The following is an 18,550-nucleotide window of genomic DNA, read 5'->3' as shown; positions in this document are numbered from 1 at the left end:
ACTGAGCTAAATCCCCGGCCCCTTTAGATTTCATATTCTTATTATGGGTAGAACCATTACCAGTCTGTGCCTGAAAGCACAAAGCATTTTAGGATCTTGCATCTCAGTAGAGGCCAAATATCAGGTCCTGGAAATATTGCAACAGTTTACCTGTGGCTCTTTCCACCTTCCAGGCTGACAAGATCTACAGCTGCTTGGGCTTCCTGGGAAATGCTATGGGAACATGGGAAATTGACCAAAGGGGAGAAGCTGGCCTGCAGGGCCACAACGCCTCCATTCCCCAGGAAAGCAGAGAAACCAGCTCTCGGAGTTGACTTTAAAAAGAGGCAGTAGTAATAGATACCATTTATTGAGTAGTTACCACACTAGTCACTGTAATAAATACACTTTGCACATATTGTCATACAAGATACACTGTTATCCACCCTCAACTGCAAAAATAAATACAATGATACCTATTTCAAAGAATATTGTTGGAAATGAAATAAGTGGAGAGCTATATATGGGTTGCAAGTAACACTATAATGATGAAAATAATACTAAGAGTTATACTTACTGGGCACATACACTGCAGAGTATGTTGAGGTCTTTATGTATTTTTCCCACTTTGTTATTTATTTCCTTTTGTGGACAAGGAAACTGAACTGTCATGTCATCCAACTAAGTGGTAGAGCTGGAGCAGAATTGAAGTCTGTCTCAGGCCAAGCCCAGCATGACACAGTATAATACTGTGAGCTTCTGAGAAATGGCAGCTATGGCTGTCACGACCTTGTTTAGTGCCAACAACCACCTTGTGCATTAGGCTTTGTTATGTCCATTGGGCATGTAAATGACTTTCCCAGGGTCTCATATTCATGTCATGTGGACAAATAGGGATCCCCTAGGGGCAGCCTGTCTTTAGTGTCACTTACTTTTCTGCATTTCCGTGGGTACTGAAAGGATAGATTTCTCAGGGACAAAGCAAGCAGGTCATCTCCAGTCATGGATGGGAATGTAGCTCGGGGAAATATCACAGCCAGATTTTTGGCTTTTGACTCTGGGTGGTGCTGTAGCTCAGTTAAAACTCAGCCTCTTTCTCTTGAGTGACACAAGTGGCAGATAACCAGCTACCACTGGGCTAAGGAGCAGTCTGGATGGCACCAGTTATGAGCGGCAATCAGGGAACTCTCAAAAACATACTCCTGCTGGAGCGAGATGCACTTCACTGTGTAGATACCTCTGCAGTCCCTGGGGAACATGGAAACTGAGGGAACCCTGACCCCAAACCTGGATAAAGCTGCTGAAGGGCAGGTTGGGGGCTCTGGTGGACACCACCCAATCCCCATTCTTTCTTGGTGGTCCTTCTCAAGATGTTCTACAGACCTAGGAATTATTTAAGAAAGCTATGATTGAGGGCTAGGAAATAGTGGGGTCTGAAGGCATATCATTACTACGGAGACCTCCATCAAGTATAGGACCACTGGATCATGATCACCACAGATGCTAACACTTGATTTCTTTACATATTTAGAATTATGAATGCCCTGGAGCCTCCCAGTATCACCCAGAATAGAATTGACCTATTACTTTTGCTGTAGATTACAAAGTTGGCTCAAGTTTTGTATTAGATGCTTTATCTCCATTTCCTAACTTAATCTGCTGTGATACCAAAGTCAGGCCTTCTGTCCTTGCTTGATAGACCCTCTGTTCCTATTAGGCATGGGAGCACAATGCACCATGCTCTCATGCAAGAGAGAAAGGCCAGGGCACAGTGTAGAACGATTCTCTAACCCAGAGGATAAGCACAGGTGCCCCCAAGATGTGGCTGTCTCCCCCTCCCTCATCCCTTAGATCCAGGCATCATTCTTACCTCACAGGGTTTTAAATGAGTGTCTGAGAGAACACAGTATCCATCAACTCTGACCAGGCTTTCTTTGGCTTTAAAACTTGTCTTATTAAAACTTTGCTGACTTTACCAGGATTGCCATGTTTAATGAGAGGCCTCAAAGAATTTGAAAGCAAAAGATGAAGAGAGGAAAAAAGCCATACGATGTAATCACCATAATTATACAATCCCATGATAAGTTGAAAGCAGCCCTGGTGAAGCCTGAGTGAGGAGGGAGTGTCATCTGCAATGGGGTTGGTTCTTAGGACAGCGGAAAAGAATGTGACATGAAAACCCTTCCTTCCCTTGCTGGGAGCTGGTTGAAGATGAGTGCCCCAGGTAGGGGCAGGAGGAGAGGAAAGAATGGAGGGCAGTTCTTTTTGGATCTGAGGCCTCTGGGAGCATACTCTACACCTGGCCAGCTGAGCTGATTCTGATGTCAGCTTTTTCTCCTGGAATCAAGTGGGACTGGATAAATGGCAAATAGTTTTATCATCTATGATAGGCTAGTGCCAGGGAACCCATGGATGTGGCCACCCTTGGCTATGCTCAGCCTTTTTGTGCCAACGGGTGCCTATGTCCTCTGATCACTGACCTCCTTTCAGGCATTTGGGGAACAGAGCAGTGTTGCCCAGGGCTCAGCTGCAGCAGCTGCAAATGACACAGAATGTGTGTGTGTGTGTGTGTGTGTGTGTGAGAGAGAGAGAGAGAGAGTGCCGACATAGGAAGGGCAGCCATTCCACTTTGTAATAGCTTCCCTCACTTCCAGTGTGTCACCTGGCTTTTGCTCCCTCGAGGCAGAGCCTAACTGGAATCTTTTGGATTCCTCTCCTCCAATCAGCAAACTCCCTCCATATAGTCCATTCTTCTTATCCACAACTTGATTATAAAGCACTGAATGAAACGCAGTAAGACACATTTAACAAATATTTAATCCAGCACAGAATTCTACTGGGAAGAGATTTTGGAATCCACTGCAGAAATGCTCTCTATAATATCCTGAACTATTCAAATCCCACACCTTTCCATTCAGCTTCTAAACGTCAAGCCGAGGAGCACATTGCTCCTTGAAGTTGCACATTCTCTTGCAGAGTAGTTGTGACTGTTGAAGTATTCTTCAGGAGAGTGACCCTCTGCATGTCTTCTTCTACCCATTTGTTCTATCTTTGCCCTCCGGAGAAGCCCAGAGGAGTCCACTCACTTCGGAAGACAAACACAATCAGATCTCATGCTGTTGGCTTGGAGGCTAGACATCTTTACACCAGTCTCTTTTGACATAGCTTCCACAGTCCCTTTTTCAGTCCAGTTCTTCTCTTCTGGATTTTTTCTAGCTTACTAAAATCCTGCAGAAGAGGTGAGGCTCGGAACCAAGAGCCAATGTAGCCTAGGGAACCCAAAGCAGCGAAGTGCTCCTCTCTGTGGCCATTTTTACTTTTGCTCTTATAGCCTAATGTTTCCTTAAAAAAAAAAAAAAGTTGTTGCACCCTGCTTGTGCTTATGTTAAGCTTACAGTCAACTACAATACCCCATTTATTTAACTTCAATTACAATGAAGACTACAAACGCCAGCTATGGTTGTGAAACTAAATTATTTTTAAACATAAATTTTATCTGGTTAAACATTATCTAGGTGTTTTTGACCCATCATGCCAGCTGACTTTTTAAATACGATCCTATTATCTACCAGTGAGTGATATCTTCCAGGTACAGATCTTGGAACAGGGTTGGTGTGTTTGTTTCTTCATCCAAGTCATCAAAAAAGCATGTTGGCTAGGTCATGGCCACGGGTGTGAGTCCTTGTGGCCCATTATCAGGGATTGCCTTTCTGGTTGACATAGATTGATTAATCCACCTTCTCCCCAGCCATTAAGTCCTGTGAAAATACTTGCTTCATCTATATATGGAAAACACAGTGAACATGGGCAGGGGAGGACAGGGCAGGAGTAGACATTCTTTTCAATCTTATTGAGCTAATGACAGGGCACAAAAAACATTTTCTGGAGCAGGGGATTTGGTTATTAGGGCTACCCTTCTCTAGTAAGCCAGGCAAGGAGAGTTCCTGCCAAATTTACACTAACAAAGCTCATTCCTATTTGAGACCATGGTGCTGTTGCTTAAGCTAAAAGGACTTGAGTGTGGAAGGAATGTGGAAGGACCACTGCTATTTGGGCCTTGCTACTGCACAAGTGGCTATGTACTTCTAACCGTACTCTACCGCCCTATCCATTAGGGAGCCAAGGCAAACCTCCAAGGACTTTCTCCCAATGGCCATCTGGCAAATGTCACAAAACTGAAAATCCCCCTACTCTCAGCTCTTCTTGGCTCCCTTTAATGTTCCATTTAGCCATTCTATTTCAGAGCAACATCTTGCAGAGTTTCCACATTTGTACACATATCCCACCCTCCTTCTAGAATGCTATACTTTCCTAACTCCACTCGAGCCAGGAGACTCACTAACTGCTTTATAAAAGGAAGCATCCTGAGCTATTTGCACTGGGAGCTTATTTGGGGGAAATTCCATAAGGGTCTTACTTCTTTGCCTTCTAGTCCTTCGACCGAGTCCTCTTTCAACTCTCCAGTTGGGACAACAAGCAGAGGTGGCTCCCTTCTCCTTGACTTTGGCATTAGGAGTGCTGTCCCCTTGCTAGGACCTGCTGTTTGCAAAGCCTGGAAGATGCCCAGATGTGTATCTCTTTCAGGTGTGCACTGCTCCCCTTGCATGACTGAGGCAGACTCATCCTCTGCAGGGGTGGTATCCTGTCTCATGAGTGGCTCACCCTGCACAGAGCACTGCATTCACCTTCACCCTATCTCTTCTCACTGGACAGATGGGAGCCCACACCATTCCCTTGTGACTACATGGGGACAGGTGCCAGAGTCTGATTGCACAAGTGACAAGGAGCAGCTTGCAATCCCACAACCCCATCAACCACTTCTGAAGTGACAGCTCCTTCTAGAATGATGTCTTGCCTGAGTGTGTGTGTTGTGAGGGGTTGGGGGAGGCTACAAGATGCTAAAGGGCTGCAGGTCACCTCCCAAAATAGATCCCCGCCTGGCGCATATACATACAGTTTGCCCCCAGCCTGCCTCGCCAGGAGATTGGCAGGGTTTGAGTTTTGGATCTGAATCAGTGGCTGTAAACACACATCTGTGCCTTTCTGCCTCAGAGGAGCTTGATTTTCACTTGACTGCTTGGCACACTGGGGCCAGGGGAAGGCTGCAGAGGGCTCTGGTGGGAGGCAAGGGAGGGCTGGCAAGAGGGGTCAGGAAGCAGCTGCCCCCAGAGGCTCACTTATCCTGCATCTGCAAGCTGCATTGGCGTGGGGTTTTCTCTGAGTGGGCACTCCGTGAGGAGAGCAGTTTTGGTTGCTTTCTGCTGACAGGTTGAACGATCAAGGAGCTCAGTTCAGTTGAAACATCTGGGAGCTCCTCCTTCTAAGAGAAATGACAAGGTTCCCCAAATGACAACCAAACTCTGACCTTTTGGATAAATAAAAACCTCAACCCCTTCCATGCCCTGCCATAAAGAATCACTTTCTCATGGAGCCTGCTCTGCATTCATTCCACCAGCCATGCTGATTCTGTTGTTTTATATTTTGTTTATGAAAAATAGACTTCTATGTTTTCATTTTCCAGCTACAAAACCCTAATAGTAAATATGCTTTTCCAAACTTCACATGGAGCCAGGCTTGAGACAGAAGGATGGTGACCGGAGGAGACAGCCTTCCACTGAGCATGACCAGAACAGTATTGTTTCATGTAACTTCTTCCCCTCTCTAAGAGAGGACAGGGACCAGCAGGCCCAGGGAAAGTGAGAGATTGGGTGAGCAGCAGTGATGCTGCACTGCCCCTGCCCCTGGGGATCCCAAGACCCCACAATGTGTAGGGAAATGCGACAGTAGTGATACTGGGCTCCTCCTTCTGCCCAGCTTACCTTGACAATCCCCCTCCGGACACAGCTGCACATCCCAACCAGAAGGGTGGGGACTACAGAACTGGCCAGGCTGATAGGGTGGTGTCACTCACCCCGTTCTTAGCAAGCTCTTCCCACCTTCCAGCTGCTCACAAGACTCATGTGAGCCCAGGGCAACTGAGTGGAGCCTTTCCCATGGGGAGGCAGCCTGGACCCTCAGTTCTCCTGCTAGTGTTTGTCTAGGGTCTGGATACTCCCAGGTCCACTCCACTCATAGTTTACCTCTCAGCCTTGATGGCCAGCAGACACTTCTGAATCAGGTAGCTAAATGGGTAGGAAGGCATCTCCTCTCTAATTCTGAGTAATGATTCCTCCAACTCAGAAGTCTCAGGGTAGAAAAAAGCACATACCCACAAAACACTCACAGCTGAAAGGGACAACAAAGATTATCTAGTCCAACTCATCATACAGAGGAAAAAAGTAGGTCTTAGAGAGAGCTAGTGATTTGCCTGTGGTCACACAGCTGAGGCTGGAAGCAGAAGCCACTCTGCATGAGGGCTGCTGAGACAGTTCACAGTCCCAGGGAACATCCTTGCTGCTCAAGAGAGGGAAATTTTCATGCTTTTCTTCCAAAATATTACTGTGGAAGGCCACCTTCACCTCCAACCAGGGCCAGAGGTTCACTATAGCTGGATAGATGGGAGAGGCTGGAATTAGTGGTCCCAAAGGGACTGTTTGCCATAAAAACCAACCTTGTGCAAAAATATTTAGCCAACTATCCCTTGCTGGAGGCTTGAAAAGATTTTTTTCAATGGAGGTCAAAGCCTTGTGGGGCTCTGCTGAGCCCAGAGTATTTGAAGACTCATTCCATCAGGGTTTTCTGGCTGTTCCCCAAGAAACGCTGAGGAGGAGGGGGGAGACAACCCCCAGGGAAGGAAGTGCTGCTTCCCCATAGATTGCTCTGGTTGCTTGCCCTCTCCTTCCTGCCCAGGGGCCTCAGCCTTCCACTTCCAGTCAGCATACATCTGGAGCTGGGGGTTTCCTCCTGCAGAGCTGCATAGGAGGTGCTGGTAGTTGGGGGAAGCTATTGACCTGCTCAGTAGCTTCTGCCTGGGAGGGAGAAGGGAGAGAGGGGAGTGACAGCTGACTCTCAGAGCCTCCTGTCTCCATCTGACTTTCCTGCTGCATTCCTTGGCAGGCAGGACAGAAAAGCCTGTGGTAGAGATGCCCCTGGTCACATACTGAGGCTCCCTCAGCTCTGGCCCTTGCTGCTGTTGGCAAAGCAGAACCTCCATGTTCTCTGTGGCCCCTGGTACTTCCTCAGGTGGAACCAAATCCATTTCCCATCTTTGGGGCCCAAAGCTGGAGCCCACAAAGATTTCAAGGGTGAAGTTAGGACTTTAACTGAGCATCCAGACAGAGGTATGCAGGAAGCAGCTGCCAGTGTCACCTGGGGCCCTATCTGTCCTGATTTAAGCTCTGGTACTGTGCACAGGGGGCAGGGGATTTTAGCTTCTCCCAGCTGAGGGCTCTCACCAGACAGCTTCAGCCTCCATTCAAAAAGCAAAATCACATTGCTGCAACTGTGGTTTGGTCAGGGGCCCTTTTGCTTCCTCTCACTCCTTCCCTTCTATCAGAGGTAGGCCATGGTCAACTCCAGGGAATCTGAAGGAATGAGCCCATCTAAGAGAGACCAGGCTGGTGAGCCTTTCAGTTCTGGGCACCCTGTGCTCCCATTGTCATTTGTGCACCATAAAACCAGGAAGATGGCAGAGACTGGCAGGCCGGTAGGCGCTGAGCTGCAGGAAGTTCCTTCCTCTCTCTGGTTAGTAATGCCCAGGGCCTCCCACCAAAGAACCAAAGATGGTAGAAGATGACGCAAAGGCAAACCATAATAACTAGCCAGGTGTTTCCTGATGTGGCTTTCATATTTTGTAGCCACTGGCTCTGAAAAGAAGCTTCCGGGTGAGCAAGATTAAGGAGAGACTGGCTCTTGCTCATGGCAGGATCCAGCGTGACATGCTTACAGCCACCTTGGTGGCACCCACTATTTTGCATGCCAGGTGACCCTGGCACATATTCCAAATCCTATAGGACAAACAAAGCTGTTAAAATAGCCAAGTATTTCATGCTGGTCACTGACTGCTTCTTAACTGACACTTGACACGTTAATAGTTTTTGAGAAAGACCAGGCATGTTCTGATTGGCCGTGGGCCATCTTTGTCTAGCTTAGCAAATAACCCATTTCTCCTGCCTTGGGGTGCAGGATCTTCCCATCTTGCTGCCATCCACTGTCATAAGTCCCTAATGAACTGCACTCTGTGCAATCCTAGATTTGTTCACCTCTTTCTTCAGTCTCTTGGTACTTTCCACTTTTGATGACTGGTTCTTGTACACCCGATTTTTCCAAAACAGGTTCATTTGGCCACAGGCCTATCTGGGGTCCTCTTGAAAAGCTTCCATGTGTTACAACAGTTTCTGAAACTAGGGCTCCTTGAAAAAGTAAAACCATGTACAGTAGTGTGGGTTCTTTCTGCACACAGGCAGCTGAGAGCCAAGGAAGGGTTGAAATCCTGCCTGTGTTTTGCTTGGCCAGATGGGGATCCAGGGGTGTGGACTCTTCAGAGGGAGTCCTGTTTGCTGTTTTGAATAAAAGTGCATTATAGACTGGTTGCAACTTGCCATGGACTTTCAGTTGTGTCTGGCTCTGACCCTGGGCTTTCCTCATCAAATAAGCAAGGTTTTAGGCAGGCTCTTGGATTCCACTCTTCCAAATGACACTTGCTTAGTACAGATCTCCAGACGTTTGCTTGGCACATTCAAGCCCTAGATGGCCTAGAATGAACCTTCCACTGGAAGCACTGACTCTACTAGGGAGGGCCAGACCCTTCCTGAACTCAAGGTAGCACAGCCCTGGAAGTTTCCATGAAACACTTATGTTGCTCCTTAGGATCTCAAGTAACAGGGACACCCATGGGTTTAACCAGGCAATGCTTCCATGTCAGGACACACCTTGAGACTTGGAAGGGAAAGTTGGCTCTCTCCTTATTTTCCTTCTTTTTCAAGAAAGGAAGGGGCATCAATATGTTCTGAGGGAGAAATCCTGGATTCAGATTCAGTTTGAACAAGATGCTAGCTGACTCAGCTATCTAGCCACTTGAATCAACATGCTGTGCCACTGATTAGTCCTAAATGGTAGTCAGCCTCATGTCCTTGGTTTATGAGTGGTCTGCCTTCACTCTCCTATTTTTCCATTATTAGCTCTGTGATTTGGGTGATCTTCTTACATATCTCTCCCAACAATTTGGGAATGCTGTTAACTTGGACATTAGCCACCCCCTCCTACACTAAGGACACAGGGGATTAAACCCTGGGTCTTTACATTGAGCTGCAACCCCAGCCCTTTAAACATTTTTAAAAATGTTGTTTCTGAGCCAGGGTCTTGCTAAGTTGTTATGTTGCCCAGGCTGGGCTTGAATTCACAAACTTCCTGCCTCAGCCTCTTGGAGTGCTGGGATTACAGGCCTGTGCCACTGTGCCTGGATGACCTTTGTTGTTCTTTTTTTTTTTTTTTTCTTTGAGACAGGGTCTCACTATGTAGATCAGGCTGGCCTTGAACTCATGGTGATCCTCTTGCTTCTGCCTCCCAAGTGCTGGGATTACAGGTATGCGCCACTACACCTGGCCTGACCATTGTTTACTTTGATAGTTTGCGTATGTGGTAGATGAAATATTTGTGTAAATCTTTTAGAAAATTAAATACTATATAGCTATATAATACTAGAAAACAAATATCCAGTTGCAAGGCAAATTTGTTAGTTGGTTATATTTGATTAGAACACTGGGCTGTTGAGACCAAATTCTTGGGTTCCAATCTTTAATAGTATGAGAGCTGACACTGTTCTATAGCCATGGACTATGTCCCCAAACTTAGCCACACTCATGGGGTTGTAGTGTTACCTCAAGAGCGCAAGGACATGCATGAATCTAAAAAGTCTGAATGTACCACCCATTATAGTCTCTTGCTCATAGAAAAGCAGCAGGGAATTTAGCAATGTAATTCTTAAAGCTGAGGTCTTCTATCATATAAATGCCCAAAGTCTCGGGAGCATGGGCTATTTTTCTCCTTCAGCCCACTCTGACAGCATCCCTCTGAATTCTCCCATGTGTGCACTTGAGATAGTCAGAGTCAGGCTGGTGCTTTCTTGTTCTGTTTTGTTAACAGACCTTGAAGAACTACTGAGCCAACACCACTTTTGGGATAAAGGGACATCAATAAATGTTCCTCACAGAGCTTCATCATTCTTGCCTTTCCTGATACCCACTTTTCATGAAAAGCAGCCTGAAGATGCTGGTCTCAGTACCAGATTTCTTCTTTCACACTCTTGCCTCACACAGTGAACTAGAGGAGCCTGAACGGGGCTGTCAGAATTCTGCGTTCCTACACAGAAAAGCTCTGCTTTTCTCTCCAGGTTATACCTGAGAGGCCAAGTTGCTCTCACAATACACTCTCACCTTGTCTAAATCCCTAAATATCCTCCATCCTCAACAGACAGAGAGGCACTCTACCACTCTCTACGGAGCCATTGTGGGGTAGTGGAAGTTCCATAGTCTTGCCTCTGCAGTGTGTGGCACTTTCTCATCATGGGACACCACCTACATGGCCTTGGTAAACCAGCCATGTGACAAGAACCCAGCAGGCTTTGTTTTTGGCATGTTCTCATTTCTCATGAGGAGAGACCACAGAGAGAGGAGACCCAAGAAGAGAAGGGATGAGCACCCAGATTTTAATTGCTGTCTGCTGAGTTTTTGTGATGTCTGTAGCTAGTGAATTCAAAGTAATGTTTAAATCCAGTCAAAATACACCTAGTTGTGATAGGCAAATGAGTAGGTTGCTTTCAACCTAAGATTCTTAAGATTACGTTAAAAGGATGGAGTAAGGATAAAAATCATACAGTAGCCATGTTTTACAAGGCCTTTCCTTTGCAACAGAGGTAGGAAAGTAAGGCAGATTGGTACTGTTTGGGAAAAGAAACATGGCCACTTCCCTGGGTGAGATCCCTGTTCTCTGGCTGCCATCTTGGTTTCTTCTGGTTGGACGTTGGCAGCGCAGACAGGGCCCTATGAACTCAGTGGCTTGTTTTTTATGAGTCAGTGAATGAGCAGGGTAGAGTATTTCCTGGTATCAAGACCTAAGTTCAAATTTCATAGAGACCAACATGGAGACAGGAGATAGGTCTAGACTGTTTTATACAGCAGTGTAGTATAGAATCTTCATTGTGCACATCAGGGAAGACCCTATGTTAACTTATGTCACCTTTTCCTTTGGGCTTTCTCCTGTGCTACTCTGTGGGTCTGTTCCTCTCCATGCTGAGTGTGCACGGGGGAAAGGCTACTTCCTTATTAAAGCAGTGAACCTGTGGCCTGTTTCTACTTATTGTCAGAATTGAGGACTGGGAAGCTTGACCAGGCCTTCCCCCAGGGAGTGTGGGGACAGTGGCAGGACTGGACTACCGACCTCTTCTCCCAGTCACAGTATGCAAAAGGGGATGGCAGGGGGTTGTGAGGGATATAGGAACTCATGCAGAGGCCACTAACACTCACGCCAGCTAGACCACATCGCCAGAACCCATGCAGCACAGCCACTTTCTGCACACAGCCAAAGCCACCCACATAGCAACGCTAGCTCACGCCCTGCACCAGTGTGACTGTTGGAGTTCACAGAGGAAATTTGGCTTTTTTTTTTTTTGGTGAGATGAGCGATGGCTCTGAGCCAATTTGTCTCATGGTACGTTGGATGGCCTTCTCCTGGACTACTGCAGAAGATGCACAAACCGCACAGCCCCACCAGCAGTGGGGTCCTTCTCCTCAAAGCCCTGAACAGGGAGCACAGGCCCAGGCCTGAGGCTGGGCGGTCTGCTGTGCACCTTCTGCAGAGGGGCCACTTGCTCTTTTGCAAATCCATCCCTAGAAGAGAAGCTGCAGACGCTTGCAAAAGAAAAGGGTTGAGTTGAGGAGGAAAGCACTGGAATCCCTCCCACCCCCCAAAAGACAACAACCAAAAAAAGGACAAAAAAAGTTGAAAAACCAAAACCAGAACCAAAAGAAATGTCGAGGGAAGAAAACCAACTGAACTTACCACACTGCGAGTGAACTTTTCTAGGGAAGTTCTACGACCTTGCTCACTTTCTGGCTTTAGGGGGAAAAAAAAGGTAGGGAGAAAAATACAGAAAAAAAAAAAAGTCTTGAGCTTACATGTGGTTTCCAAACAGCAGCAGCCGCAGCTAAAGAACAAAACACAAAAGCCAAATGGGGCAAAAAATGGGAAAAGAGAAGCAGCTAGAGCTGTTGGCAGAGTCAATGGGGGAAACAGAAAACAAAAGCCCAGGAACAAGGGTGTTGCCTCCTTGGAGCAGTGGGGAGAGAGGAGTCTGCTTCCTGAGGGGCCCTGAATAGTGCCATGGGGCTTTACAGGGTACTGGCAGTCACTAGTTTCCAGCTGTTTGCTCAGTGCTCTCACCTGCTTGCTCCTGTGCAGGAGCAGTGGGTGTGCACTGCCATGAGGCCCCAGGTAGCCATGTGGGGTTTAGGGCTACGGGGGATGGGATGTCCAGAGAGGCACACCCTCCACCCCAGGTGAAGCCATGAACTCATCCTCAGGCCTAGAACAGGATCTTTTTTATCTCTTGAAATCTTCCTGCCCAGAGAAAAGTTTGCCACCTTCAGTGATTCCTAAACACCCCTGTTCTGTGTCCTTGGCACCAAGAGGGTCTACTCACATCCTTGACAATGACAAAGGATCTGAGGCCTCAGAAGGCAATAACATGGGGAGTTTTTTGGACAGAAAATGCTTTCTCAGTCCCCAGGCAAGTGACACTTCCAAGGTATACACATGATGTGCTCCAGGAGGCTCAGGAACCTCCCTGGGGAACTCTTAGCTGAGGTTCCCAGGACAGGTCTTTCCAGGCAAAGCTCTGGAACATTCTCCTAAGCCCAGCTGCTCTCTACTATAGGGGAAGGAGGGGTGTGAGTTGTGCCTGACCCTCTCCCTTAGTTTCCTACCTGGGAAGAGTAGAATTCCATTTCAAATTCCTGCCCATTTATGCTACAGCCCTGCTCCAGGGTCCTGAGCCCACGGCTGGGAGAGTGCACATACTCGCATGGATACACATGTACACTAAGCAGATAACTGAAGATGGGGACTGGAGAAGCAGCCGGGTGTCTGTGGGTCTGCAAGGATGTGCTGGAAGCAGAGGGGCAGGCCACAGGCAGCCATCTGCTGGAGTGGACAAAGTCGGAGGGCTTCTTTGGCAGCCATGCCCCCGCCTGCTCAGCCAGCTGCCGGAAGACAGACATGAGGTTGCAGAGGGAAAACACAACACAAATGACATACCACCACAGAGCTGGGCTTGGCTCTTCTCCTCATACAAGGAATTGAAGGATGCTTGCTTGGCCCTGGGAACATACCAAGTCTCCATTCCAAGGATGGCAGGACTCAACCAGGATAGCACAAATTTAGTTCAAGTCAGGCTGATCCTAGATCCAGTATTCTGTGCCTATCATTCTGATCTCTGGCCACCAAGTTGCTACTCAGTGGTCTGACTCCTTGGGCTCCTCTGTCTTGCAAAGGCCCCTGAGATGCCCTGGAATCTCATTGCCACTGGGACTTAATTATCCCAGAGTAGCTCTTAAAACCAGCTCACCTACCCCATGAGAATTTAGCTTTTCAGAGCAACTACCATTTCTTCTGAAAATGTCAGAAAAGGGAAAGAATTAGGGAAGAGTTAGAAGGCTATGCCTTCAGAGACCATCAAGGGTGCTTTCAGCAGGTACTAGAAGCTGATTCATACCCTCTCTAGGCTGGAGGTTGTGGATCTCCTTTGCTTTTTATGACCTGGACATTAATATCAAATGGTAAACCCACCCTTGAAACCAGAAGATACTCTAGGCCTACCTGAAGGTGCTGAGTTACAAATCTGATACGCACCTGGAGCCTCTCAGGAAGAAATGGAAGGAAAAGTAGGTTTTTGACACTGTTTGAGGAAACAACTCCTCAATATTGAAAAGGTATTGGCATCTTCAAGGGCTTTCTGCCTCAAAAATGTCCCTTAATTTAAAGGCTCGGAAGATAATTGTGAGGAACTTCATTTGTCACAGTTCCTGGGAAGACCGTTGCTTTCTCCTCCTCAACTGAGCTCCCCTGAGTTTTCCTTTTATAGGGATGAGCTGCAGGCTCAGGCAGCTCAGTCCATGTCCTGGGTGGGGGCCCATCTTCCCTTGGTGTTCATACCTACAGGGAGGTCTCTGACTTCTCCTCCTCTAGATACACAGGCAAAGCCCAGATTGATTCAACTGCCTTAGAATGTCCTAAAACTATGATGACTTCAGGTGACTTGAATCATAACAGATAAAGAAGACTTACTTTGACCTTCTTTCTGAGATCTGGACTAGAGTTCCATAACCTTGTTCTTTCTTTCAGTTCTCAAAAAGGGGGAGGCATCAGAAGAATTTGTGGGGGATATCACCCCCCCATCAAGGCCTGAATTCACTCCCATCCCCCGACAAGGGAGTTCACAAAAAGCCAGGTGTCACATTTTCTATCCACTTGAAAGAGGTATGTGGGAATGAATAGCGCTAGGGTTCTGACAATCTGGATAGTCCTCAAGTCCTTTTCTCCTTCTCAGACTAGTAAGGCTCTTCTGGGGGTACCTAAGGCACCAGGCAGGACAGAGATGTTCTCCTAGACTCTGAAGATAGTGGTATCAACCATGTACACAGACAGGATCCTGGCACACAAGGTCGACAGAACACAGAACAGGGTTGGGTGGCTGAGAAGTGGCCTGACAGGGAGCCTGTGGATGGACAACCACACACTTAGGACTGGAAGTTCCAAGTTGGGAAGCCAACAGGGGAGAAGAAAAGGGATCCATGTGTTCCTAAGTGGCGTGGCCTGGAAATCATGGAATTTGTGCAACTCAAGCCACCCTTAACTAACACCAGCCTTGGATGGGAGATGGAAAGTATGGAGGGTGGGCAGGCACTCTGGAGTCATAAGCCCTGTCTCTTGCCTCTCCTTTTCCAGCCCTATGGCCCTCCCTGTTCTTTCTTCCCTCCTCCCAGAAACTCAGCTGAGTCCTTCCTGCTTCAGTTACCCTCATCACCTACAAGCTAGGAGTCCCAGGAAACCCAGCCCCATGATTCCAAGAGCTGCAGGGAAACATGACTCCATTCTAACTGGAGGAGGAGGAAGGAGCTGGGGTGGGTACCTTTTGGCTGAAAGAAAAGGGAAACATTGTGGGCCAGGTGAGGGTGAGGAAGGATGTGTCAAAGAGGAAGCAATCCTGGGGATGACTCCAGGTACCAGACGGCCCCCTGGGAACCGATGAGGTTTTCTGTCCAGTGGAGGGGCTGCTCCAACCTTTGCCTCATCTCTAAACTGCTCAGGGAGAGGAGGTCAGTGGGGAGAGGGCTGGATTTTGCAGTGAAGGATTCTTTAGTGTCCTAAAGGATTCATGGGGTCACTGCCAGAACTTCTGTGCTGAGCAACTGTGGACAAAGTATTTGCTCATATGCCCTTCCCAATGGGCAAAACATGCAGAGGGAAGCAATGGGAACATGGACCCGGACCTTGGGGGAGGGCTGGGCTGGTGATAATCCTCACTGTTTTTCATTAGAGGGGAGCAGATTGAGAAAGAAAAGAAGAAAAGAGAAAATAAATAAAACCCAAGGGATGGTATTCTCATTTCCCACCAGCAGCAAGCAGCAGGCAAGAGTGGAAAGTGCTGAGAGGCAAGCCTGCCTTGCCCAGAGATACCTTCTTCTTGGTCAGCAGCAGGTCCTGGTAAGCACTGGACCGGAGGAAGCGGGCATAGCTGTCACTTTTCATCAACTTGTAGATGTGCTCCTGGGGAAGGAGTGAGACACAAAAAAGAAGTGTCAGCCAAAGCTACAGGAAACACAGTTAGCCACTTTTGAGGGGAAACAGACCAAGTATGTTGTTAGTATAAATCTAGAATATGTCTCACTTCTCTCACATACATGCTCAAAAACACTCCCCAAATCATATTTTCTCTCTTAGAGTAAAACATCCTTGAAGATCACGTCTCAGAGGACTTTTAATTGGATGTGGATGTCACATTGGGGTGGAAAATGATTAAAAGCATAGGCACAGCAATAAAAAGGAACAAATTATTGACATGCTCAACAACTTTCAAGAATCTCAAGGGAATTATGACAAGTGAAAAAGCAAGTCCCCAGGTTACACACACTATAATTTCATTTATACAGCATTCTTGACAAATTGTAGAAATAGGGAGCAGCTCAGTGGTTAAAAATGGGGAGCTGGGGAGAGGAAGAAGGGGGTGGTTATAAAAGGCAACAGGAAGGGTCTTTGTGGTGATAGATGGTTTTATATCTTGACACATCTTGCACATATCATGAAGTTGAATAGAACTAAATACATACACACATAAATGAGTACAAGTAAATCTTGAAAGCCTAATATCAGTGGATTATAGTCATGTAAATATCATGGCTGTGATATTGTCCTATAGTTTGTGAGATGTTCGCCCCACTGGGGGGAACGCATCTCTGTATTATTTCTTATAACTGTATGTGAGTCTACAAGTACCTATAAACGAAAAATGGAATTTGAAAAAGCACTCCATAGGCAACAATGCAGTTGTACCATATTAAGTTGTGTATATTAGGGCCACCGTCTTGTCCTGGAGGGTTAGGAACCAGGTCTTCTGGCTTGTGGGGAAACATGCCAGGCCTGGGGGTAACCTGAGAATTCAGGAGAAGCAGGTTGGTGGCATGGTGCTGGCTCTTCTGCACTCCCAGATGCATCTATATTCTGGCCCTGGCAATGAATTTTACCCCTGACTTCTAGCTAAATCCTGTAGGTGTATGGTCTCTTCCTAATAGATCTATCTTCATCAGGGGAAGGAAAATCTTGGCCCATTGAAATGAAGAACTTGTCAGTGGAAAAAGGATTCTTTATCCATTGAAGTGGACAAGCCACACAGTTGACTGCCCCAAGAGAGGATCTGTTAGGACAGAGGGTGAGATTGTCAGTCAGTGGCTGGCCTTGTAAAGAAATCATCTCCCATGGCACCCACTGTTCATTCCATGAAGCTGGGCAGAGGTCCCAGTGCCCATGGGGAATGAAGAGCTGGTCAGTGAGCAGCAAGTGCCCAGATGAGAGGCAGAACTTCTTCTTTGGGACCTCTTCCTTTGCTGTTCTTCCCAGAGAAGGGTATGTAAGAAGGGAGAGACTTCTCCTCAGTCTGGGGGTACATTTTGGAGATGCTTGGTCAGAAGACACTGGAGCAATGGTCAGGTCTTGCCAAGCCTCTCTCCATATCCAGTACAGAAGAAAGTCAAACCCAATAGCCAAGATATGAAATAAATCTAGGTGCTTACCAGTTGATGAATAGACAAAGAAATATATAGTATAGACATATTTACTGTATATATGGGTGTATAATATGTATTAATAAGGTACATGAGGTTGACTACTTTATCAAACAAAGAAATATATATATATAATTCAGTCTTTTAAAAAAAGAGAATTTTGTCATTAACCCAAAACAAGGATGAACCTCAGTATAATATGTTAAGTGAAATAAGCCAGCCACAGAAAGACAAACACAATATGACTTCACTTATATGTGGAATCCAAAACAATAAAACTCATGGAAACAAAGAGTAGAATGGTGGTTGCCAGAGGTTGGGGGAGGAGGGAGGATTGAAGAGATACTGGCTAAAGGACTGAACATTTCAGTTAGACAGGAGAAATAAGTTCAAGAGACCTATTGTGTATCATGGTGACTACATGTCATTAAAATACATTGCATACTTGAAAACTGCTAAAAGAGTAGGTTTTAAGTGTTCTTAAAAAAAGCATGTGAGGTAATACATATGTTAAATTGCTTGATTTAATGTATACATATATCAAAACATCATACTCATACTAGCCATTTTGCTTGTCAATTAAAAACAAAGAAAGTGAAAGTGGAAAGGATGACATATCTTGGTCACGTGTACGATCCTGTGCATTCCAACTTCAGTTGGACCCCAGAGAGTCCTGTTTGGAACTAGCTTGCCCCTCCTATATTTATGAAAATGGAGTGGTAATCACAGTGGGAATGGACTCACTGCAAAGACTCAAGTGAAATTGAGTCTTGCTTCTGAGATTATTTTGATGATCTGACTTAACAAATTTGGTGTGAAATGTTCTTCTGAAAACTTCACAGAAAAATCCAGTCTGCTCTAGTTTAAGTTCTCAGAGGGCAGGAACAGTATTTTATTATCTTTTATAGAATCATAATGCCCAGTACAGAGTCAAAGATTTAGTTGAATTTATATGGTGCTATGTTTGGATATAGTTTCAGTGTGTAACCCGAAGGTTTGGATGCTGGAAGATTGGTCCTCAGTGTAGTGGTGTTAAGAAGTGGTGGAACCTTTAAAGCCTGGGGACTACTGGGAGAAAGGTCACTGGGAGTAGCACCCTTGGAAAGGATTAAGGTAATTCTCACAGTACTCATTTAGTTACTGAGAAAATGAGTTACTATAAAAAGAGTAAACCTGGCCCCTGACTCCTTCTTGCTTCCTATTTCATCATGTGATCTCTCCTTCTTGTGTGCGCTCCCACCATGATGCCATCTACCATATTGTGGCACAACCAGGAAGCCCTCACCAGAGTTCCAGCAGGTGGTGCTGCCTGAACTTGGACTTTCAAATTGTGTGATAGTTAATCTTGACTGTTAACT

The 18,550-nt window shown here is 46.4% G+C and overlaps 1 protein-coding gene across 18 annotated transcripts in view; it reads right to left on the bottom strand.

Annotated features, from left to right (window-relative positions):
* The window catches only part of Rgs6 (regulator of G protein signaling 6), a 596,709-nt gene that overhangs the window by 13,565 nt on the left and 564,594 nt on the right, over window positions 1-18,550 (bottom strand). For 11 of the 18 annotated variants that reach the window (XM_004837270.4, XM_087195071.1, XM_013067441.3 and 8 more), the window contains 2 exons: window positions 15,592-15,681; window positions 11,917-11,970 (listed from right to left, as the gene is read on the bottom strand). In XM_004837270.4, coding sequence (XP_004837327.1) covers window positions 11,917-11,970; window positions 15,592-15,681 — 144 coding nt within the window. The other 7 variants (XM_004837274.4, XM_087195079.1, XM_004837271.4 and 4 more) reach the window with 6 other exon arrangements.

The sequence above is a fragment of the Heterocephalus glaber genome, unplaced genomic scaffold (assembly GCF_053883595.1).
Source record: "Heterocephalus glaber isolate CG9 unplaced genomic scaffold, H.glaber_assembly_v1.0 deba00001608, whole genome shotgun sequence".
Lineage (NCBI taxonomy): Eukaryota > Metazoa > Chordata > Mammalia > Rodentia > Bathyergidae > Heterocephalus > Heterocephalus glaber.
This window is presented reverse-complemented; position numbering and strand designations above follow the sequence as displayed.